Source organism: Phascolarctos cinereus, unplaced genomic scaffold (genome assembly GCF_003287225.1).
Source record: "Phascolarctos cinereus isolate Bilbo 61053 unplaced genomic scaffold, phaCin_HiC Scaffold_2;HRSCAF=192, whole genome shotgun sequence".
NCBI classification, from domain to species: domain Eukaryota; kingdom Metazoa; phylum Chordata; class Mammalia; order Diprotodontia; family Phascolarctidae; genus Phascolarctos; species Phascolarctos cinereus.
In genome coordinates, this window is record NW_027555625.1 from 285003628 (window position 1) to 285027908 (window position 24281).

Here is a 24281-nt window from a genome sequence, read left to right on the forward strand (position 1 = left end):
AGCGATACAGGGACAAATATTAGTGAAGTAAAAAAAAAATCAATAAAAGTTTATTTTTTAAAAAAATCTAGGCACGGCTAAGTGGCACAATGGATAAAGCACTGGCCCTGGATTCAGGAGAACCTGAGTTCAAATCCAGCCTCAGACACATAACACTTACTAGCTGTGTGACCCTGGGCAAGTCACTTAATCCCATTGCCTAGCCAAAAAAAAAAAATCTACCTAAATACATCATCCAGCCACTACTCTTAGCTCTGCCTTCAGCCTTTGGCACATAACAAACAAATCTAATCACTATTCTGCACCATAATAGTTCAAAAACTTGAAGACTGATGCCATTCCCCCATGTTCTTTCTCTTAGCTAAACATCCACAATTCCTTCAACCTTTCTAAAATATGCCCAGAATTGAACCAAGTATTCCAGACATGATCAGACTATAGTAAAGCATAGCATAACTATGTATCCTTCCTAATTCTGGAGTTTACCTAAGTTATTTTAATTCTGACATACCCTCATGTGGGAGGTAGAAATTTCGTTTAATACTTTTTAGTAATGAATAACAAATATCAAACTGGAATGCTGTGTTTGACAAAGTCTCAAAATTGCTAATGGACTTCAACATACATATTGATGTCCCCTCCAACACACCAATTTCCCAGTTCCTCAATCCACTCAATTTCTGTAGCCTACTCCCTTCACTCTACCTCAGCAATACATAGAGATGGTCTTATCTTTGATTTTGTCATCACCTACAAATGGTGCATTTTCCTATTCGTGAAATCCAAAATCCCTTTACCTGATCATAATCTTTTATCATTCCATTTTTCCCTTTGTCTTATGGCTGCTAAACCTTTTCTGCATCTTCACTATGACCTTCAATGCCTCAAACCCTCAGTACTTTCCCAGGCCCTCACTGTCTACATTCTCCTCCCTTCCTGATCTCAACCGCATGATGAGCCAATTTAACTCTAAACTCAAATATGTTGTTCCCCATCCTCAATTATCAATTGCCAAAAACCCACCGCTGGATAGTTCCCATTTTCTTCCTTCTTCAGCCTTATTCACATGCTGCTGAAGAGAGCTGGAGAAAATCACAAAACTATGATGATCATTTCCACTATAAGTTTTGTGTTATCTAATCTCAGCTGGACTCCTGGACCAAGAAGGCAATCCTTCTACTTCTCTCTAATTGAATGTCTATCCTATTCATTATAGCAGATGTTCCAAACCTTTTATCACAAGCCACCTACAACACTCTCTCGTCTTGTACTTCACCAAAAAATTTGAGGCCATCTGGTGAGAAGTCCTCCCCATCACATCTCACATTTCTTATGAAGAAGCAACCCATTTCTTTGTCAATGCCAATCTCTCTACATGTCTTTTTTTTTTGTGAGGCAATCAGGGTTAAGCGACTTGCCCAGGGTCACACAGCTAAGTAAGTGTCAAGTGTCTGAGGCCAGATTTGAACTCAGGTCCTCCTGATTCCAAGGCCAGAGCCCTATCCACTGCACTACCTAGCTGCCCGTCTATATGTACTCTTGATCCCCTCCACACCTCTATTATCTCTGTTCTTCAGTCTCTCTCCATATATTGGCTCCTTCCCTGATTACAAACATTCCCATGTCTCCTCCATTCGCAAAAAGCCCTCACTTGATCCTACAATCACTGTTAATGTCCCATAGCTCTCCTTCCTTTCTCTTATCAATTCCTTTAAAAAGTCATCTATATTCAATGCCTATACTTTTCCTTCTCTTACTCTCTTCTAAATCCATGGCAATCTGGCATCCAATCTCAAAATCCAACTGAAATTGCTCTCTCCAAAAGTATCAATGATCTCTTAATTGCTAAATAGATGGTCTTTTCTCAACCCTCATCATTCTTGACTTCTCTTCAGTACATGACACTATTGATCACCTTTCCTTCTATATATTCTCTCCTCTCTGAATTTTTGTGACACTGCTGTCAATTCTCATTCTACCTGTCTGATCTCTCTTTCTCAGTCTCCTTTATTAGATTTTTATCCCTGTCATTTGCCCTAATTATAGACTTCCTTCATTCAAGGTTCTGTCTTCTCTCTTCCATTTCATTTGGTGTTCTGATTAGCTCCATTATCCTTTCTATGCAGATAATTCCTCAATCTACATATCCAGCCCTAGTCTTCTCTTCTGAATGCCAGTTCCATACCTCCAAATGCTTGTTAGACATTTCGAACTAGACTACAGGCATCCAGATGTAACATGTTCAAAATACAATTCCCCCAAATATTCCACTCTTCCAGAGGCATGTTCTCCAGAAGAAAAAAATGTATGCATAATATATTTAAGTTTAATCTGCATTATTAACATTTTCTCCATCGCTTTAAGTCTAGATAACTAATAAAACAATAAATCAAGCCATGATTTATAGTGTTCACCCATTTCCAAAGTGCAAATGATCACACTAAAAAAACTTAATCAGTTATTGTAAGCCAGTACAAGTTGGCTACAGCACACTCCTGCCCTCTTCTAAACTTCTCTATTACTGTTGAGGGTATTCTCTATTCTCCTAGGCACCTAGGTCAATATCTTTGACTCCTTTTCACAACCCCAACTATGCCAAATCTTATTCATTTCTATCCTTGCCATATAATTCATATACTGCCTCTCTTTTCCTTTCATATAATCCAGTCCAGGCCCTCATTACTTCTTGCCAGGACTACAGCCTTCTAACTGGTTTCTCTGCCTAAAGTCTTTCTTTACTCTATTACATCCTCTACACAGCTGCCAAAGTGATTTTCCTTAAGTTTAAGTCAGACCCACATCACCCTACTGCCTTGCTCAATAAACTGCAAGATCTCTAATATCTCCAGCATCAAATATGAAGTTTTCTGTTTGGCACTTAAGACTCTTCACAATATGGCCCTTTCCTACATTTCCACTCTCCATTCCCTCTATAGTCTAACACTATCAAACCTACTTCCAGTTCCTCCTACATAGCACTCCAACTCCCAGCTCCATTCCTTTGCACTAATTGTGCCCCATATCTGAAATGTTCTCCCTCCTGATCTCTGCCTCTTAACAACTCTGGCTTCTTCTAAGATTCAGCTTAAATAATACTTTGTACAGGAAGCCTTCCCAGTCTCCCCAGTCACTTGAGCCTTCCCCCCTTAGGTTACCTTCCTTCTACCCAGTCTATACTGTGTACAAACCTATCTACATATTATCGCACACATTAATACAATGCCTGGCACATATTAAGTGTTTAATGTTGTTGACTGACTGACATAAATATACATCCTCCTTGTACTTTTGCCTTTCTTTGTCTCACCTTCTGAAGACTGGCATATCCCCTCCTCCTCTATAAAGCATTACCAGGAAAATATCAGCATTAAAGAAATGAACGTTTTTGAGCAAATGATTAAAGGACAATGGAAAAGTTCATGTGGTTTTAAGCAGGTTGTAGCATACTGTGAAAAACAATAAGTTTGAAAAGTATATAGTGAATGGCATCATTAAAGATGTGTGAAACTGAAAGAGATGGACTATTCATATGACAAAAATTATTAGAGACAAAAGGTAGACAGTCTGAATGTCATATTGGTACTCTTACAATAGTAAACGGACTAAAGGTCTCAAGTGTGTTGTGTGACTCCTCTGTGCAGGATTTACAGAAGGACATGGAAGAGCATCACACAGGTTGGGATAGCAAGATGGAAGCAATATATACACATATACACACATATGTGCTTCTAAGTACTTAAATAACAAGAATTATAAAATAAAAAAGAACCAAGTAAATATGCTCAAGTGTGAAACAGACATTTTACCAACAGGACTGTATACTTATCAATCCAAATTATAATTGATAACCCTTACTAATTTTAGTCTCAATATAATTTCAGTTAGAAATTTGGTTCTCCAAATCATTTCAATAGAGTTAGATTACTATAAGGTTTGCTGAGAATTTATATAGTTTTTACATAAAAGTGCTCATGGTAAACAATGTTATTAACAACCTTATTGAATATTAAACAAGACCTAACCAGAAATTCAGAAAATAAGTGACAGAATTATTGAAATACTTTTTGTTGCTCTTAGGTCTTTGGGGGCTAATCCATAAGAATTACCTCTTTTGTCTCTACTAATGCAGCAATAATTCTGAATAGTGACATGAAAAGAACTGGAATTTTCTGCCTTTTTCCCACAAAAAAAATCTTTATCTATATAATAACCAATGAAACTCATATAGAAAGAAGATATTTTCTGGTTCTGTTGTCATTATCATTGGAGTTGTAATTTGTACATCATAATGCAATAAAAATTTTTAGAATCCCATTCTATTTTACTGTAATATATTTTGCGTACATCAATGTTTTTGGAGGTCAAAGGAGAGGGGAGATGATATGCTGAATAAGTTGTGCATTTCTAGAAGTTAGAATTTTGACATGTTTCCTCCTGCCTGTCTCCCATAGCTACCAGTCAGAACTAGATGTAAAGTTCTTACATAAATCTATGGTTTTTTTCAATGCTACTCTTTGGCTTTTGAAGGCTATGATGGTGGTCAAGGAATAATGGCATCAAAACACTAACTTTTAGAATAAACCCTAGTAGAATACAACATGCAAGAGTATAAATGGCAATGAAATGAAATCCAACATATTTCTGCCTCTTGTTTTGTAAACTCATTTTTTAATTTAATTAACATTAATTATTTTCATTCCGAAGTGCTGATGACAAATGACACTGTCAGGAGGAATCTAGAAAATATTACAAAAAAATTAGGATGTTTAAGGCAGGAAACTGAAGAATTTAGGAGCACAGGTGGTGTTTTCATCACTGCTGCCAATCAAAGCAAGAGCTTTGGGTGGGGGGGGAGGATGCAGATGTGCAATATGAACAACTGGTTAAGAAGTTGGTATCTGAAAAAGAGATTTGGATTTCTGGACTACATCTTAAACTCTCTGAGCCTCAATTTCCTTATTTATAAAGGAGATAGGAGAGAATAATACTCCCTCACAGAATCATTGTGAGTCTCAAATGAGATAACAGATATAAAGCATATGAATATCAGTTATTATGTGAGGAAATTCAGGAATCAGAAAGTATGAACATGATAGAAAATATTTGGTTGAAGACTAGCAGAGTCACAAACAGAATCAATACTGCCTTCAGAGACCACTTAGCTAGAAAGAGAAATACATAAGTAATTTAGGAAACAAATCACATTCTCGGCATGAAATTATGCTATAAAAGTAAAGAAAGGCTTCAATTATCTGGATATGTGCTGGAGCACACAAGGTCTTTCTGGCCAAAGGGGAATAGCTAATAATATCTTGACATACTGTAATGAAATTTCATCCTTCAAAAGGTGGAGTAATCAATAAGGGAAACTTCTTATTCTCAACAAGAAGGAAATGATTGCTGCAGTGGAAATGATGAGAACCTTGAGAAGCAACCACCAAAACTTGGAACTTGTGATACAGATAGGAAAGTCAAGCACTGGTTGATACAGACTCTAGAGTTTGGGAGAACAAATATCAAAGTGTTCAAAGAAAGAACACCATGGAACAAAATTCTATAAGAAACCATCATGTTATAGGAGGGATGAGAAGTTCTCAATTATAGAGAAATAGTAAAGATAGAGAGGGATTTGTGAAGAAGATGGAAAGGAAGAAGTGTCTAAATAAACAAATTTAGAAGCACAAGGAACTCATCAAGCAACCTAGATTTTAAAAAAAATGTAAAATCAATCAACCAATAAGCAGTTGCTTACTACATTCTAGACACTGTACAGATTGAGCTCACCATCATCATCACCAGTGTTCTATATCCATGATCTAAACCTCAAATTTCTCTCTGACCATGACCACTTATCCCTTCCATCTCTACCTTTGCCTTACTTCCAAATATATTCTTGATCCTCACTATGACCACCAGCCATTCCATTCTAGATAAGTCTCCTGCTTTCTTACTTTTTGTCTTTAGTGAATTTGACCCTATAGCCTCTAAGTTTGAATCTCTTGCTCCTTTGTTCTATCACTATTCATGTTTTCCCAAACCATAACCAACCCTGGGTTACCCCACCATCCACCTTCTCTACTCCTAACTGAATGCTGCTGAACACTATTGGAGGAAGTTGCACAACCATGCCAACTGGGCCCACTATAAATTCATATTATCTAATCACTACTGGGCCATTGATGCTGCACAGAAATCCTTTTATTCTTCCCTAATTGACCACATCTTACTTCTCATACGGTGGCAATTCCAAACATCTTCTCTCAAATGGCTCAATATCAGGTACATTAAAGAAAGATATATTACCATCTGTTTTGCCACTACACACCAATGACATAAGTCCTTTACACTTAACTTGCATCTGAAACCTGCTCTACATGTCATCTCTTGCTGTGAGAATATAATTTCCTCAAGAACAGAGAACATCTTGTTTTTCTATCTGCATCTCCAGTACTTTTTATATAGTTTAATACATACATTTCAATTATTCATTTCCCAATTTTCCTAAACTATCAGATCCCTTTTTCTCTCAGCAGAGGGCACAGCCTATTTTTATCAACAAAGTGAAGGCTATCAGTCCCGAGTTAGTTTCCGATCATTCTAGACCTTATAACCCATTCAATATCACTCTCCATTATTTCCTCTTTTGCTAGTCCCTGATGAAGAGTTGGCTGTTTTTTTTTTTGTCAAGGCCAATCCATCTACTTTGTACTCTTGACCCCATCAGACCAGCTGACTCTCTCTAATCTTCACTCTCTCATTCTCTCCCTTGCTACTGGCTCCTCCTTCCCTGAAGCCTACAAAAACCACCAGGTAGCCATTCTTAAATAACCTTCACCTGACCTTGCCATAGGCTATTGTCCTTTTTCTTCTATTTTCTTAAAATTGAACACTTGGTGAGGGAAAATGCTTCCACTTTGTCTCCTCATCACTTCTGAACCCCTCATAATCTGTTTTGACTTCATTACTCAACTGAAACTTTCTTCAAAATAACCCAAAATCTCCTCATTGTTAAATCCAATGGCCTTTCTTCAGTCCTCACCCTTCTTAACCTTTCTGAATCATGAGAAACTGTTGAACCTACCCACCTCTTCCTCCTGACTACTATCTCTTCCCTGTGTTATAGTGTCAATGATATCTTCTGGTTTTCCTCCCGCTATCAGCATTCTCCTGCTGTAGGTATCCTTAACTCAACATATCCCAAACAAACTTCATTATCTTTTACCACAAATCCACCCCCCAACTATATTGAGAGTATCAGCATCCTTCTTCCAATACTGGCATTTTTACATTTTAAGTTATCCTCAACTTTTCCCTCTTCCTCATTCCTAAATCAGTTACCAAGTGTTGATTTTACTCCCATCCCATAATTTGCATCCATCCCTTTCTCTCCTTTCATATAGCCATTACGCCCTTATTACCTCTTGCAGAGACAAGTGCAGAATTCTAATTAGTCTCATTGTTTCTAGCCACCTCTTTCTAATACAGCCTTCACAACAGACAAAATATTTAACCTTCCTGGAGTACTGTATATCTGAAAGTGTCAGTGCCCTGCTCTACAAAACGCAATGGCTCCCTATTTATATACAAACACCTCAGCTTAGTTTTCAAACCGCTTTACAATGTAGCATCATCTTACCTTTCTAGTTTTTTTTAACCTTACTTCCCTCCATGTACCCTATATTCCAGCTAACCTGTTCTATTTGCCATTCTCCAAATTTGGTATTTCATACCCAACTCAGTGTCTTTGCACAGACCATCCCTTGTGCCAGCAATGTGCTTTCAGTTCACCTCAATCTGTTGGTATTCCAACACATATCATTCATTCCAATCAGATTGGTCATCATATTGTGCTGCAAAAATACCTCATTGTAACCTCTGTTTCTTTACTCCGGGTTTTTGCGTCCTACCCAGATGCTCTCTCTCCTACTTTTACACTTATCTTTTAAGTTTTACTCAGTTCATGTCACACCTCTTTGGATGATGTCCACCCAAGTGATAGCTTTATTTTTAATGCCTTTTACAGGTATTTCTAGACCCAAACAATAATGCATATTTTACTACATGTATGACTTTGGGCAATTCACTAATCACTGACTGGACTTCGGTTTCCTCATTTGTAAAACTAAAGTTTTAGACATTACTTCTAAGATCACTTTCATCTCTAGATCTTTGACCCTGATTCTATTCTCTAGTAAGACAGTAGTCTTGAACATAATGCGGCTTATTCACTAATTATTTGATAGGTGTCTCAGTGGCCCAACTATATTGTAGATTCCCTGTGAGCTGAAATCTGGTCTTTTCCCTCCTTTGTACTCAATACCACCTAGCAGCAATAAATACTTAGCAGGGAATCTTCGAGAAGGAAAATGATTCATTGGTAACATTCTTCGGATTTGTGTAAGTATCCCAGAAACCTATCAGTTGACCTGAATACATTCTGTCCATTTGGGGTAAAGCTAAACCAGCCTGCCACCCTTGGAAACGCTTTGCTATTTATGCTAGAGACTTAGCCTGCTTTACTTAAAATATAAAAAACAAGCCTGTTTGTAAGAACGTTACTTAATACTGAATAGTTTGTATGCATATTTGGAAACTATCAGTGAAATCACAGGTCCAGTCCCCATCCCTATGCTAACAGTGAAAAATAAGTAAAAAGTGTAGGAGCAGATTTGAATCAGAGGACCTAAATTCAATTCAGTTCTGTTTTCTTTGTGACCTTGGATTAGCCACTTAATCTTTCGGCCTCAATAAAACGTAGGGGTTGCACCAGAGACAAAATGATCTTTAAGGTCTCTTCCAGCTCCTACATCCTACGATTCAATTCTGAGTGATCCATCCAACATCATATTATGTTGTCTGAGGCTGAACCGGCAAGAGCCAGGAGCCAGAATTTGCCTTACAAGACGGAAATTGAGGTCTTGAATGTATATAATGCATGCTCCCGGGTTTGCTCAGTTTTGCTTTTTCTCTCGGGGAATTCTTGGCCATTGGGGACTTTCATGAAACTAGAGATGAATGGGGAAAGTTTTGCCCTTGTTTTGAGAACCTAGATAACGGCATAGACACCGAAGTCCTTTAGTGCTGCTCTGGCATCCGGGAGTCCCCAGAAATTAGCCTGGACCCGCCAAATCCTGCAGAGGCTCCCGGGGGAGGCGGGGGGAGTCCGGCCGGCGGCTCGGAGGTCAGACTGACCGGCGAGGCGAGGGAAGAAGGCTGGGAGCGTGGGGCCGGGCCGGCCCGCCACCGGACGGGGCTTTTCCCCAGGGCCTGAGGCTGACGGCCGCTTCTCCGTGGCGGGGGCGGGGCTGGGGGGAGACGCGGCTGTGACTCCGGTGAGCCGGGAATGCTCTGAGTTGCCTCCGCCGGAGCCCGGGCCCTGCTCTGCCCCGGTCCCTCATAAGGAGCTGTCCGACCAGTGGAGTCGAAGCGCTGAGGAGAGGAGAACGCGGCGCCCGCGGGGAAGCTGGCTCTGGGGTCGGCTCTCCGGGCCGCGACGGCCGAGGCAGCGACTTTGCCGGGCTGCCCTTAACCCTGCGGCGCCCAGAGCCAGAGGAGGGCGCGTGACGGGAGATCACCCCTCCCCCACGCTCACCTCCCAGTACTAACGGTCAGCCGCACGAGGCGCGAAGGAGCGTGAGGGAAGACGACTCCCCCCACCCCCGGCTCCCCTCTCCCATCTAACGTGTACATACACACTCACACACACAAACATACACGCACGCACGCACGCAACTCGGTGGGATAGGCGGGGGTGGAGGAGAGAGGAGGGGGCTGGAGGGAGGGAGGATAATAAGCTAACGGCTGGCTAGGCGCGAGGCGCTGAAAGGCTTTATTTGCCTGGAGAGGAGCGCTCGGGCTCGGAAGGCGGTTGGAGGGGAGGGGGAATTCACAGAGGAGACCAGAAGTGGTTAGGGGAGGGGGAAGCGGAGGGGAGAGGAGAGAGGGGGAAGGACTCATGCGCAGAGGTGGCATAGCCGGCACGCGGCGCTCGCGCTCACCTCTTAAAAGAGCCTGGGCTCGGGGTGACCGCCACTTCATTCCAGCCCGAGCGGCTGCTGAGTAAGGAGAAGCTCCAGGGAGTCCTAATGCCCGAGTAGGACCTGCATTGAACTGACGCTTCCTGGGACCTACGGGAGCTCTTAGCCTCCTCCGGCTTACCCCCTTGTAGCCACTCCCCGACTCTAGGAATCAGCTCTTCTGGTCGATGGGACTGAACGTCGCGGAGCGGGAGGTGACGCCCGTCGAGGGGCTCCGGCAGTCCCCTAACCTGCCGGGGAGCCCAGGCATGGCTGGTCCGCGAACCTGAGGACTTGGGGAACGGCTCCGCCCGGCAAATGGGGAAAGCACGGGGCTGCCGCCGGGCCGGGCCGTGAGACGCCTTCTCCCCCAACGCCCTCCCCTCGTCCCCTTTTTAGCCCGGGTGTCGGCACTGGGGCTCGACTGGGAATATGGCCCTGGAGAAGCTCTGCTGCGTCCTCAAAGGTAAGAGCCAGCCCGCCTCTCCCGGGCGGGAAACGGCGCCCCCTGCGGGCCGGGCTGGGCCGGGGCCCAGCCGCTGGCCGCCGGAGCTGTCCAGGGTCTAGCGGACCCGTCCGGGAACAGGAGCCGCTGCTTCCCTAGCCCGCGCCCCGCCTGGCAGCACCTGTCTCTGCCTGGACCCCGGGTCCTCCGCTGCCCTTTCCCAGACCCCGACTCCGGGCTTGCTTCCGTGGCCCTGGAGCGCCCGAGCTCTGCGCCCATCTCCGCTTCTCCTCAGCGCGCACTTGTCCCCGCTCGGGGGAGCACTGGATGCCGGCTGCTCTCTCCTTGTCCTGGGTCGTTTGCCTAAGGAAGGGACGGCGGCGGCCGGCTCCGCGGACCGAGACTTTCGACTAAGCTCCCCCTCGCTCTCCTTTCCTCCTTCCCTGCCTCTGCTGCTGCTGCTGCTGCTGCTGCCGCCGCCGCCGCTGCTGCTGCTGCAAGCCGCCTTTGTCACTCCTAGTGCAGCCAGAAACGATGCCCAGAGCGGCGCCGCTGAAGCTACCCTGAGTGAAATGCACTTAAGCTGCTGTAGCGGCACCTCCAAAAACCTAAAATGTTTTCTTCTTTAAAACTGCTTGTACCAAAGTGTCCCAGTGTAATTTAAAAGCAATAATTTTTGAACTCCTAGTCTAGAAAAAGGTTATTTTGAGGAAAACTAGATTATTGATTGGATGTCTGTCATTCCATGATTTACCATTAAGAAGTGAGTTTTTAAAACTCATTTCAATGTTTTTGATTTTCATGAGATTTCTCATTTGAATATACAAAAATGCTAGGAATACGTGTCTCAGTAATCCATTTATTCTGGTTGTTGATGTGCCTTTCAGATCACTTTTCTTTGTGTTGTCTGTATTCATACTATCAAAGTAATTCTGTACTTAACACATGGTATTTGTTATAAAATCAAGTGCAATACGTATATGTATTTTTTCTATGGTCATTTCTTATCTAGAGCAAAACTAATAAACACAATTCTAAGTAATTTTCTTTAAGAAAAACATTTCCATAGCACTACTTTGGTACATAGATAAGTCATTCAAAAAAAAAAGTAAGCTTCCTAGCTGAGGTCTAGAACATGGCACTGATGTTCTAAATTCATAGTATTCAGAATGTTCTTATATTTGTGTGTAAAATGCTCGTGTGTTTTACTTCCAGCCAGAAGCAAAATATGCAAAGTCAAACCTGTAGAGCTTTTAATTTTCAATCCTCTGCTTCTCAATTCTGAGTGTCGTATGTTGATGAAAGCCATGCACAACTGATAGACAATAACATTTTCTAAGACTAATTTAAAACCCAAGTCCTATTTATTGTCACTTGTGGCTTACAAGATATATAACATTAGAGAAACTGGTTACACTTCAAAGTATTAGGGGTTTCTTATTTGTGTTTCTTTGCCCTTCCTTTTCGTGTCTCTAATCACAATAATACTCCTTGATGGTGGTGGTAGTAATAGTGATAGAGGAGGAGAGTTGGGAGGCTGCGACACCACTGCAGGCTTTCCTGAAGTGGAGCTCAGCCAATGCTGACCCGTTTTCTAATGAGGTACAATGTCTCTGGGGAGTATGGCTTCTTTCAGTCTTTTACACTGGACTTTTCCATGGATGCCATCTCAGTTTCACAAAGTGATATTCCTGCCTATATTTTGAGTGAGATCTTATAACACAAAGCTGTTGCTGTTTGGTTGTCTTCCTCATTTCTGATAATTAGAATTAAAATAGTCTCCTTGTCAAAACTAGTACACTTAGACAAAACATAGTTATTTCGAATTTTCCAAGAGGTAAAGGGTCTGTGTTATGTGTTTGGTTTTTTTTAATAATTAAGGTTGTTCCTCAAAGTTGCTTATGAATTTCTTTCTAATTCTCAGAGGAAAACAGCACAAGGAAACAAAGGGTTTCGCTGTCCCCCTACTTCAAGTAAAAAAGTGGATTTGGCCTTACACTGTTGTAACCTTTTTACATTTCATGGAAAACTTGAGCATTATATCAATGTTTTCATCAGTCTCTGTTTCCATCAGAAGCTTGAGCCAAATTAGGAGGATTTTTTTTTCCTAGTCAGGTCACAGTGAGATAAAAGTTAGTTTGTAATGAAAACATGATAAATTTTCAATTAATGACCTTTGAATTAGCAAAACTTTTGTCAAATTGATATTGAATAATTAACAAATTCAGTGTTTTAATGTAGTCAATAATTTAGTTACCTAAAAGTTTCCTAAATTAACAATTGAAATCTCTTTACCAAATTTAAATAATTCCATTTGATTTCTTCTTGCACAAGCAGTTTGCAATAAATCAACAAGCAAGACTTTTTGGACAATGAATATTTACTTATCTTCCAGGATCAGATTTTAAGAAATCTGAGAGCATATAAACCATATGTTCATTTCCACTCCCTAGATTTTGAACTATTTCTTATTGTGCTCTAGCTATAATAAATAGAATAATCACTTGTAATTTGAGTCCATAGTTTTAAAACATGCTTAATTTCTTATTAATTTAAGTAGACGTTATGTATTAAATAATGTTATAATTTATTTGTCTTCTTTTTATAATAGAGGCTGTGAATTTATTCTTTACAAATTTAGGGATAGATTAATTTCAACAATGTCTTTTGATAATCATCTTAAGGTAATTAAGAGGCACAATAGTCCTTTTAAGGCAGCATGGGACAAGCCCTTGAAAGATTAAAACAGGATTAATAACTACTATTAATTTACATTAATAATAAAACATTAGATAAAGAGTTAAATCATTGGCCTGGAAAATTAGAAGTGGCACAAGATAAGATAGAATTTGATGGGATAGTAGTTGATTTGTTATGCTCATTTTCTAGGCATGTTATATGTGTGTGTTTACACATGTGTGTATATATACACATGTATATGTTTACACATCTGTATGTATGTATATAGCTGAATGGGCATATGTGTACATACATATCTATATATGTGCAATGTATATATACATACATACATGCACACATTCCATTCGGCAAAACCTAATGTGGCAATGGTATTCCTTGTAAATATCAGGAAATATTACCAGAAAATAAAATTCAGTCCCCCCAACCAAAAAAAAAATTGTTAGGTTTTCTATAATGCTATCTGTTTTACTTTTCCATATGTCAGCGATGCTTTTACCTTGTGCCAATGCACTCTGTCCTCTTGGGCCACTAGAAAAAGGGGAATCATTATCAGGTATCATACTTGTTATTTCTTTTAATTATCCATTTTTACTTAATATAGGCTGTAGGATAAAGTAGAAAGAACCCTGAGTTTAGAGTCAGAGGGCCTGAGTTCATATCCCACCTCTGCTACTTTCTTGTCCTAGTAGTCCATGTATGCTTCAGTAGATTTCCACCAAACATAGCAAGTCAGCCAAATTCTAGATTTCAAGTTATAGAATTTTAGTTGCATTTGTGATATTGATGTTACAGAGGAAAAACAACTTTTCATTGGCACTATTAAAAAACACACACCTACTCTGGAATGTGATAGACAATAAACTTTTATTCTACAACCTTAAACCTTATTTAAAAAAAGAAAAGCTTAACCTGTCACAATGACTCAGAAGAGTAAATCAGCTATATAAGAGCAATACCTAAAATAAAATTGTTGGGATACAGCTTCAATTAAATAATCATTTACTAAGGGCCTGAAATTTGCAATGCACTGCACTAGACCCTGGTGTATACAATCCTGGTTGCCTTGGTTGAAAGATGACCTGTTAACATTGTTATGCTATAGGTAACAAGAGCAGGAAAGAGATTAATCTAAAACCTCAACTTTTCTTCCCATTCAAAATAACTAACAAATTCATTTATATATAACTTCTGTGATTTGACAGAAAATTTAAAGCTGGACATTGAAGGAAAATAGAGGCAAATGTTCTCTAAAATATGATTTGTTATCACAATAATGAGAAGGTAGTCCACTCTTGACTAAGGGTGTCTGAGGAAGAATCTGTGGCAATTACAGTAGAAGACATGCACAACTGTCTTCTCAGGAGCACTTTTAATTTCCTACAGTGGTTTGGGTTTGACGAGGAGGCTGTCAGATTTTTCAGAAAAGAGAAAGCACCACTGCTACGAGCTACTTTTTTTTCCTAGAAGTGATTGGCAGTGTGATTAACAAGCATATACTAGGATTCAGGGATTTACAAAGTTCACCAAGCCTTGTATACTTCCTGAGAAGTAGATGTTTAACTACCATAAGGAAGATTGGATGGTAAGGTTAAGCACCTTCTTGTTATCAGATACATAGTAAAACATTTTTGGACCAATATCTCCTATTATTTAAAAAAAATTGCTACAATGACTGAATATCTGCAGCTCCTGGTACTTAAAAATACAGACTGGGCTATAGATGAAATCTCCTCTGTTTTCCATTGAAGATCTTCTGGCTTAAGTAAAGGTTTAAAAAAAAACAACTATGGAATCATCTTATGGAAAGTGGAATTGGCCCAAAGCTGTGACTAGGCAAATGTTGAGTGATATCCCAATTCCTTTGTTCTCAACCCTCTTCCTTAAGTCCCCAAAATAAAAAAAAAAATTTTAAAAAAAAGTATGCCTTCACTGTGGCTCCTAGTGGCTTAGTATTGTGTGCTAGGCAGTCAATAGATATTGACTGATTTAAGATAGCATGATTGTTGTGAGAAATAAAGGCAATTGACTAAAGGAGGTAGATTGAAGTTGGTAGGGACTTTAAAGCCTAAGATTTGCAGTTTAAATTTAATTTGAAGAAAATAAATTTTACTTTTTTCATTTAGTATAATTGGAAAGAAGAACCTTTAACTGGAAAGCCTACATAAGGACTTGAAGAAAGTAGGGTTAAAAGCTAATATTGGTCATTTTGATGGGAAGAGCTAGAGGTATACCTTATACCTACAGTAGCATAGTATAAATTCAAATCCTAACATCCTTCTTTATTAGAAAGAAGTGAGGGGCAGCTGGGTTGCGCAGTGGATAGAGCACTGGCCCTGAAGTCAGGAGGACCTGAGTTCAAATCCGGCCTGAGACCAAACACTTGACACGAGCTGTGTGACCCTGGGCAAGTCACTTAACCCCAATTGCCTAAAAGGAAAAAAAAAAGAAAAGGAAAAAAAAAGAAAGAAGTGAGCTATAACTAAGAGCATTATTATCCTTGACATGAATTCCAGAGTCAAAATGGCTAAAAACATTGCTTTTCAACCCAGATGGTTAAAAATTGAATTCTTCCCTTTCAACAAAGCTGAATAAACCTACATTTTATCTCTAAGGTTACAAAGTTTGAGAAACATGGTCTACACTTGATCTTCAACCTTAATATAATAACAATTGAAATCTATATAGTGCTTTGAAATTTGCAAAATACTTTATACACATTATCCCATTTGAGCCTCAACAAATCATGAGGTTGGCATGAAAACCATTATTCCCATTTTCCAAATGAGGAAACTGAGGGCAAGAGAAGTTACATGGCTAGCCCAAGGTGATAGAGATGGCCAGTAAGTGTCAGAGGTGGGACATGAACCTAGGTCTTCCTGACTCCAAGTCCCTTACTTTGTCATTATGTCATGCTAATGGCTTCATGTTTTGCATGCTCTTTCAAAGCATGGATTGTCTTGGATGATATCTGGATTTGAGAATTCATTTCAAATGACATGTATCTAAACATCTGTTATAGGCAAGGCGTTATGCTAGGTACCAGGGATACAATGATTTTTAAAATGGCACAGTCCTTATCCTCAAGGAGCCTATATTCCATTGGAGATGGGAATGAATACAGAGAGCAAAGTAGAGATCCACAAAATTTGAGAAAGAAGGAAATATCCACGTCTGGGACATCCACAGCAACCGAATTACCATGAAGGAAAAGACATATTCTGAAAGTTAGAGAAGAGGAATGCATACATTTCAGGCATGATAGAAGCCTACTCAGATGCTCAGATATGGGAAAAGGTATATCAAATTTGAGGAAGAGCTAGTAGTCCAGTCAGCCAGAATATGAGTATGTAAAGGATGCATAAGAGTGTGTGAAGGGAGTAATGTGAAATAAAGCTAGAATGGAGCCAAATTTTGGAAGATTTTTTTTATTGGAAGATTTTAAATGCCAAGTTAAGAATCTGTATTTTATCCTATAAGGAATAGAGAATAACTAAAGTTTTTGAGCAGATAAGTGACATAGTTAGAACTGTGCTTAGGAAGATTATTTTAGCATCTGTGTGAAAGATGGTTTCGAGAGAGAAAGAGACTGAAGGTGCTACTCACTCCCATGAACATCTCAGCCTTGAGTCACCCTGTGTCCCCTTTCTCCCACCTCCACCCTATGTCCCAATGATATTTTCCTGGAACTAAACTAAGAGGAACTTAGAAAACCCACATAGTTCAACCTGAGACAAAATCTGATTTGGCAACCTTTTTTATCACAGCTCATTTCACTGGTATCTACTCTGTATAGGAGGGGCAGTTGAGCCTAAGTTCCTTGTTATCCTGCCTTATCCTTATTGGTCCCTTTCAGAGCAAGGCTTTAATGAAAATCTGAGACTTCCTAGCTATATGCTTGCTCTGGCATTCAGCAACTCAGTCATACTCTCCAATAAACATTCACTAAATTCTCTCTGAATTCCCTCACCCCCAAGCTCCCATGCTTGCATGGGACTATGCTCTCCACCACTGAAACTACTTCCTGATGTTATTAAAGTATCCTGAGGAAGAGTAAGCTATCTTCCTTGCCACCCACACTCAAGGAACACTCTCTTCTCAATCATCCTCAGCACTTAAAAGACAATGAGGTCAGTTGGAAGACTATTACAGTAGTACAAGCAAAAGTACCAATAAAGATATGAAATAAGACAGCTCGTCAGAATGAACAGAAAAGAAGGGAAGATGTGGAAAATGTTATGTCAACAGAACTAAGGTTTGGCAACTCATTAAATGTGAGAGATGAGGGGAAAAAATTAGTGAATCATTTAATCCGAAGGCAGGAAGAGCAGTAGAAGTTTTGGTGAGATGGAGGGCAGGAAAAAAATATAGAAGTGCCTTGTATGTTAAATAATTCCATTCAAATTTTATTTGTTCAGTATTAGGGTTATAAATAACTTAAGTGCTATTAACTTGTCATAATGTTAAATTACAGCAGGGAGATACATCTTCACCTAATTACTCACTGGTATTCCATGATGTTGGACATTCATGGCATTTGTTTTAATAATTCAGCCTGATTATAAACCCAGCTTCATTACAAATAATCTATTAAATTCTCAGCCAAACTCATATGTTTGTTATGACATGTTACTAGGATGATTAATAATCATTGCTTTACCACTAGGAGAAAGAGAAGCAGATGTTTCTAGGTGCACTACAGAGTCCCTCCTTTCTGTACTTTTATAGTATCTTTGTTTCAAATGGTACAGTTTCAGAAAACTAATTTGTGTGCAATCCTAGAGATGTAGTATCAAATGTAATAAGCATTTTATGTCTTTGAAGCTTTGGTTAAAACATTTTATCCCACTTGTGAATAATATGATTGATATCACCAGTAAATCAAATTTGTGTACAGCCAGATCTTTATTAGGCATTGTCTATAACTACTCAATTCATTTTCTTCAGTTCATTTTCCTGTCAGTTTTAATGGTGGTCCCCTGGTTTCAACTTAGTGATTACTTAGTTTACTCATTCTTTCTCAGACTGTACTTACTTATACATCTACTATGTCTTGTGCATATGAAAGTTGTTTATTCATAAACATGCCCATTTGCCTCCATCATTCATTAGCTAAGATGAAAAGAATACAACAGCTAAAAATTTTGCATGTCTGAAAGGTGGTGCCTCTGCAGCAGAGTTTCTTGTAGGATGATGCACTGATTTCATATGATAGAGATAGAAAAGGCTATTTAAAGAATCACCAGAATTCTCTGATTATTACCATATGTCCGCTATGAATATACTTGTCCTAAGAAATGTAGTGATATCTCTACCTCAAGAGTCAATCCCTCTAACTCAAATACAATTTAGGTATTTGGGAAGTTCATTGAAAGATTAATTCCTTTGTGGTGCAATATGTATTCAACAACGACACTGATTGCCCCCCCCCCCAGCCCCTCTCCCCCCCAAAAAAGAATAAAAACAAAGGAAAAAGTAAAAAAACTGAGAAGTGAGCTAGAGTAGGTCAGCAAAAACACAAAGGCTAAAAACTGAAAAGGATTGTTAACAAGTAGATCACAACTTCCTTAATAAGGTCAGAGACTATTCCTTAAACACACTTGTATCCTCCAAACCTAAAAGTACCTTCCACATAGGTACACACTTAGTGTTTCACATTAAAATGGACCTTAGAGGGAATCTAGTCCAATCTTTCATCCTTGCAGAAATCCCCATTATGGTTTCCCTGGTACTTGGACATTCAGCCTCTTCTTTAATATGTCCAGTGGCAGAGAACTCTTTCATCAAGAGGAAGTTCATTTCATTACCAAATAACTTTAACTGTAAGAGTTCTTCCTTACGTTAAACTAAAACCTGCCTCCTTGTAACAACTGCCCATTGGCCCTAGTTAAGTCTTTGGAGCTACATCAAATATATCTAATCCTTTTCCAGTGACAGGCCTTCAGACTGTTTTAAGACAGCTATCATATCGTAAGTCTTCTCTCAAAGCTAAAGATCCTCAGTTCCTTAAATTTGTTTTAAGTACGTTTATAGTATGGTGTCCAAAATTGAATAGGGTTTTTGGTGGATTCTGACTAAATAATAATACAGAAGGACTAGATAATTATTTTAATGCAAATTAAAAAGCATTTAGCATTGGCTTTTGGCAACCAACTCATACTTTTCACTCTTGTTGAGCCTGCAGTCCATCAAAACCTCTTAAGTCTTTTGCACAGTAACTATTATTATGTCAAATCTCCTCAAATCTGTATTTACACATTTGATTTTTTGGAACCTTATTGGTTGGATGGATAGTTGACAAATAATATAAAAACACATCTGTATATGAATGTTAGGTTACGGTGATAGAATTTTCCATTCAGGGGAAAATTGTCGTGAAAGATAGCGTATAGATAGAAATAGAAAATAAAGGTGACTATCATAGAACTTCACATAACAACAAAAATCATCTCGAGGTAACGTAATGTCAATTTGACCTCTAAAATGTTCACTTGTACTATAATGAAAAATTTGTTAGGTTTCATTTTTTAAATATAGATTGTTTTGTAGCATAGGATTCTACATAGCTGTGAAACTTCTTTCATTGATTTCTTTGAGGCTGCTGCCCCCTTTCTGTTTTTATCATATAGAAGCTTGAATATCAGAGAATCCAATTGAACTTTCACTGACATAACACATTCATGAGTAACCCACTGTGCATGGAAAGACAGTATTGTAATCCAAATTTACAAATTTTGCACATCCAAATTTTAAAATTAAGTTTAAATGTAGAACATTCTATTTTAAACCCTGTTTGAAATATGGTAGGCTTGATTCAAGAGTTATTGTATTAGCAGTGTTTGTTTTAAAGATTTAAAACTTGTGCTTTTTCCATCCATAGCTAAGGAATAATCATTACAAATTCATACTTCAAGTGCAGATATAAATAAGTACAAATCAGATTTTTTAAAGTGATTTTTCTAACACTAAGCAACCAAGGTAGGATTGTTTTTTAAATCTTGAGGTTGAAGGCCATATAATTAAGAACAATATTTTTATTTCTCTAAGTTTTGCCATCAATTTTTCCTTGGAAATATAATGTATCTTCAACTATAATTTTATTTTAATATGTGTTTTCTGTTCTTTTACTAGTGTTGTTAATAACAGTACTTGTAGTGGAAGGCATTGCTGTGGCCCAGAAGACCCAAGGTATGGTATTTATAGTGACATTTTATAACATATACAAGATAGTGGGATGGATTAATAGAAAGTAATCTAGCTACTGAATGCTATTTTCATAATCCCTCTGGGTGGTTCTAGTGACCTGAAGTATTCTGTCAACATGTATGCCTCAGTTAACTGAGTTCAGTTGCAGTTAAGCAAAGTAAATTGTCAATAGCTATTCTTGCCCTGGTTCGTTCAATAATCTGCTATTACTAATAGCCTCTGGCTCACAGTGGGATTATGCACAAAACTGAGTAAGATTCATACTTAAACATAAAACAGGAAGAGAAACCCATTTTTTGCAATATAAGCAGAGAGGCAGCATAGTGCACTAAAAAGGACTCCTGATTTGAAGGCAGTGCTCCTTTTAAAAATTCCAACTCTTCAACTCCAAACTGTTATTTACTACCTGTGTCACCTTGCTCATGTCATTTAACCACTTTGTACCTCAGTTTCCTCATCTGTAAAATGAGGGGATTGAATTTAACTGTTGCTAAGATCTATTCCAATCCTCAGTCCTATGACTACAAAAGAACTCTACAATACTCAAAACCTTGTAAACCTGTTCAAATCTTCCTGGATATGAAAGTAAACCAGCTGAATTACTTTAGGTCAGGTTTTCATGACAGAGGGCATGCCCTTTCCTATATAAAAGCTCTTAATGTTAATTTACTATTGAAATATACATAGGAATGGTATATGAAAATAACTGTAGAAAACCTTAGTTAAATTTCTGAACACTAAACTTGTGTTGACACATGAGTTGTCTGCATAGGCACCATAATCCTGTCCTTAGTTGTAAAGTAGTGACTCTGCATTTATTTTTTTTCTTGGGACTGAGAAAAAAATCAAATATTTCTCAAGACTGAGGATAGCACACTATCAGGTGAGTTGAGGGAATACCTAAGGCTCCAAACATCTTATTTTCCTTTTCTTCTATGCCTATAGTACATTTCAATGCTCCTAACATAATATACAGAAATCTATATTCCCCTCACTCTTGCTAAAGTATATCAAATTTGCCAAGGATTATATTAAGTATGTCTATAATACTCTGAATAAACAAGGGTTGAAGGTGTGTGTGTGTGTGTGTGTGTGTGTGTGTTGGGTGTTGGGTCTGTTTTATCTGCTTTAATTCATAGGTTTTCATAACTTTTTTTCAAGAAGGGCAGAATATTGGAATTAAACATGTTCCAGCTACCCAGTGTGGAATTTGGGTTCGAACCAGCAATGGGGGCCATTTTGCTTCTCCAAATTATCCTGAATCATACCCACCAAACAAGGAGTGTATCTATATTTTGGAAGGTATTTTTAAATGTCTTTTTCCATTTTGAATTTTACTATTGATTATAACATTAAAAGGACTGGTGATATAATACAGTTTCAACAACTTTGAATCAAATTAATTTTTAAATGTTGATCAAACAAGTAACAATGAATGCCTCTGAACTTTAAACATTCATAAAAATGTAATGGTAGGCTAGGTAGTGCAGGAGGGCAGCTAGTTGGTATAGTGAATAGAGTGCCAGGCCTAGAATCAAGAATACTCATCTTCCTGAGTTCAAATGGAGCTTCAGACTAGCTGTGTGACCTTGGGCAAGTCACTCAACTCTGTTTGCCACAGTTTCTTCATCTCTAAAATGAGCTGAAGAAAGAAATGGCAAAACCACTCCAGTATCTTTACCAAGAAAACCCCAAATAGGGTCACAAAGATTTGGACATGACTGAAACCACTGAACAACAACAACAAAGAAATTTCTAGATTTTTAAAAAATTCCTTAAAAGAACCTTCAAACAACTAGAAGTATTTGTTTCAACTTTTTGTCTCTTCAAGTATCAAAACTAATGGGAAATGTTTCTGAGAAACTTCCTTAAACATTACTGAAATAATTTACTGGACCCTATGCAAATTTCTGTTCATAATTCTCATTAATATAACTTTACTTTTCTTGTTCATCTTTTCTCTGTTTCTTTTTCATTGATCCATTATATTTTATGAATTGAATATTTGCTTCTTGAAATCTTGATTCCAATAAAATGTGTGTTTAACCAATGTAATAAATAATATATACTGAGGGGGAAAATTATTATTGTTCTACAAAGAATAGTGCTATAGTTAATATAATATAAGCTATGTATTCTGACCTCTATTCTTCATAATGTTTAAGTTATTAATAAATGCAACTGTGACTCTGCCAATTCCTCTTGATTTATTCACATTGGCTCCAGTGTGTTATTTCATTCATATTGATGTCCTTAGTTGTAAAGTATTGACTCAGCAGTTATTTCCATTTTTTTTCCTCTTTAGATCCTTTCAGTGTTTGTAATTTTTTTTTCAGTGTTTCTTCTTTAAAAACTGTCCCAATTGACTCTCTATGTTACAGCTGCTCCACGTCAAAGAATAGAACTGACCTTTGATGAACATTATTATATAGAGCCTTCATTTGAATGTCGGTTTGATCACTTGGAAATTCGAGATGGGCCATTTGGTTTCTCTCCACTTATAGATCGTTACTGTGGTGTAAAAAGCCCTTCATTAATTAGATCAACAGGCAGATTTATGTGGATTAAGTTTAGTTCTGATGAAGAACTAGAAGGACTGGGATTTCGAGCAAAATACTCTTTTATTCCAGGTAAGAATTTATTTTTTCAGGTAAGGTTTTATTTTTTTCAAGAGTAAGTACCTTCAAAACATAGAATATTAAAGCTAGAAAAGAGATCAACTAGTCAAGCTATATCCATTAGCACAGATGCAGGGCTATAAAGAAATTAGGCAGAACCTTAAAAGAGTACTCTGCAAGCAGAACCTTAAGAAAAACTAGCATTGATTCTATACTGCTTCAAAATTTTGATATTCATTGTCATTATAAAATGTTACAAAAGCTTCCCTGGCTCTTTTCATGTATTCATAATGGCAAAACATCTAGATGAAACAGAAGAATTCACCCAACCAATGCCTTTATCTCCATGATTCCAAACAACTAGTTTAATTGATGTGTTTTTTTTCTAATATATGAATTGACTACTATCTTTAGGACTGATTATTCAGTAACAACTATTGGTCATTTATTGTACAAAAAGAAAAGCACTCTATTAGGCATGATGGAGATGTAAAAGCAAATGAGAGCCCTGAAATCAAAGGATTTACAATCTAATAATATCATTTAGAGAGTTATTTTCAAGGTATTAAAATTTTTTAAGTCATTGACATATTACAGTTGGAATAGATCTTAGAGGTCTTCTTGGCCAATCTCTTCATTTTACAGATAAGAAAACTGAGGTACAGAAAGGTGAAGTAACAGCTAGTTAGAACTGGGATCAGAATCCTGGCTTTCTTACTCCCAGGCCAATACTCTTAAAAGGACAATATTTTCCCCAAAACTATAGTCTTTTGGTATATTCTACAGGTTTTTAATTTTTTACCTAATGATATAAAATCCTATGTTACAAAAGGGAGAAAACTTTGGGTAAGAAGGGGGCGATAGAGAAACAACTAATTAGATACATTCACTCTTTAAAGAATTAATGTATATAAGAAATTTCTAAGTTAAACAGTTCTCTGGAAAGATGGTAGATAATCTTCTAACATAGTAGGTACCCCACAAAACAAAGAATGATCCAGAATCTCTCCACATTTCAGAAGCATACCACTAAAAGGAAGAACTGCAGGTTGAATTTAGTGGATTGAAGATTCTGAAAGTATAGTATAAACGACATTTTAAATGACTTTTTCTGCTTGATTAATTAAAACTCAACTGAATTTGCACCTGAGCTCTTTAATTATGTTTTATTTCATTGTAGAATTTTGTCTTACTACAAATTATAACTTGAAAGTGACTTTTGGGAGAGCGATTTTCTAAAGTAGGATAGATTTTGCTTTCTTTGCATTTTCTCTCTCTAAGCTGAGATGCTTAGAATTA

At 38.1% G+C, this 24281-nt stretch overlaps 1 protein-coding gene across 2 annotated transcripts in view; it reads left to right on the forward strand.

Moving 5' to 3' along the window:
- Nucleotides 1–9942: 9942 nt before the first annotated feature.
- NETO2 (neuropilin and tolloid like 2) overlaps nucleotides 9943–24281 on the forward strand; it is a 37792-nt gene continuing 23453 nt past the window's right edge. The window contains exons 1-4 of one of the 2 annotated variants that reach the window (XM_020985107.2): nucleotides 9943–10482; nucleotides 20290–20346; nucleotides 21526–21666; nucleotides 22746–22994. In XM_020985107.2, the coding sequence (XP_020840766.1) occupies nucleotides 10449–10482; nucleotides 20290–20346; nucleotides 21526–21666; nucleotides 22746–22994 (481 nt within the window). In that variant the 5' untranslated portion in view covers nucleotides 9943–10448. The remainder of the gene's footprint in view (nucleotides 10483–20289; nucleotides 20347–21525; nucleotides 21667–22745; nucleotides 22995–24281) is intronic. The other variant, XM_020985108.2, reaches the window with a different exon arrangement.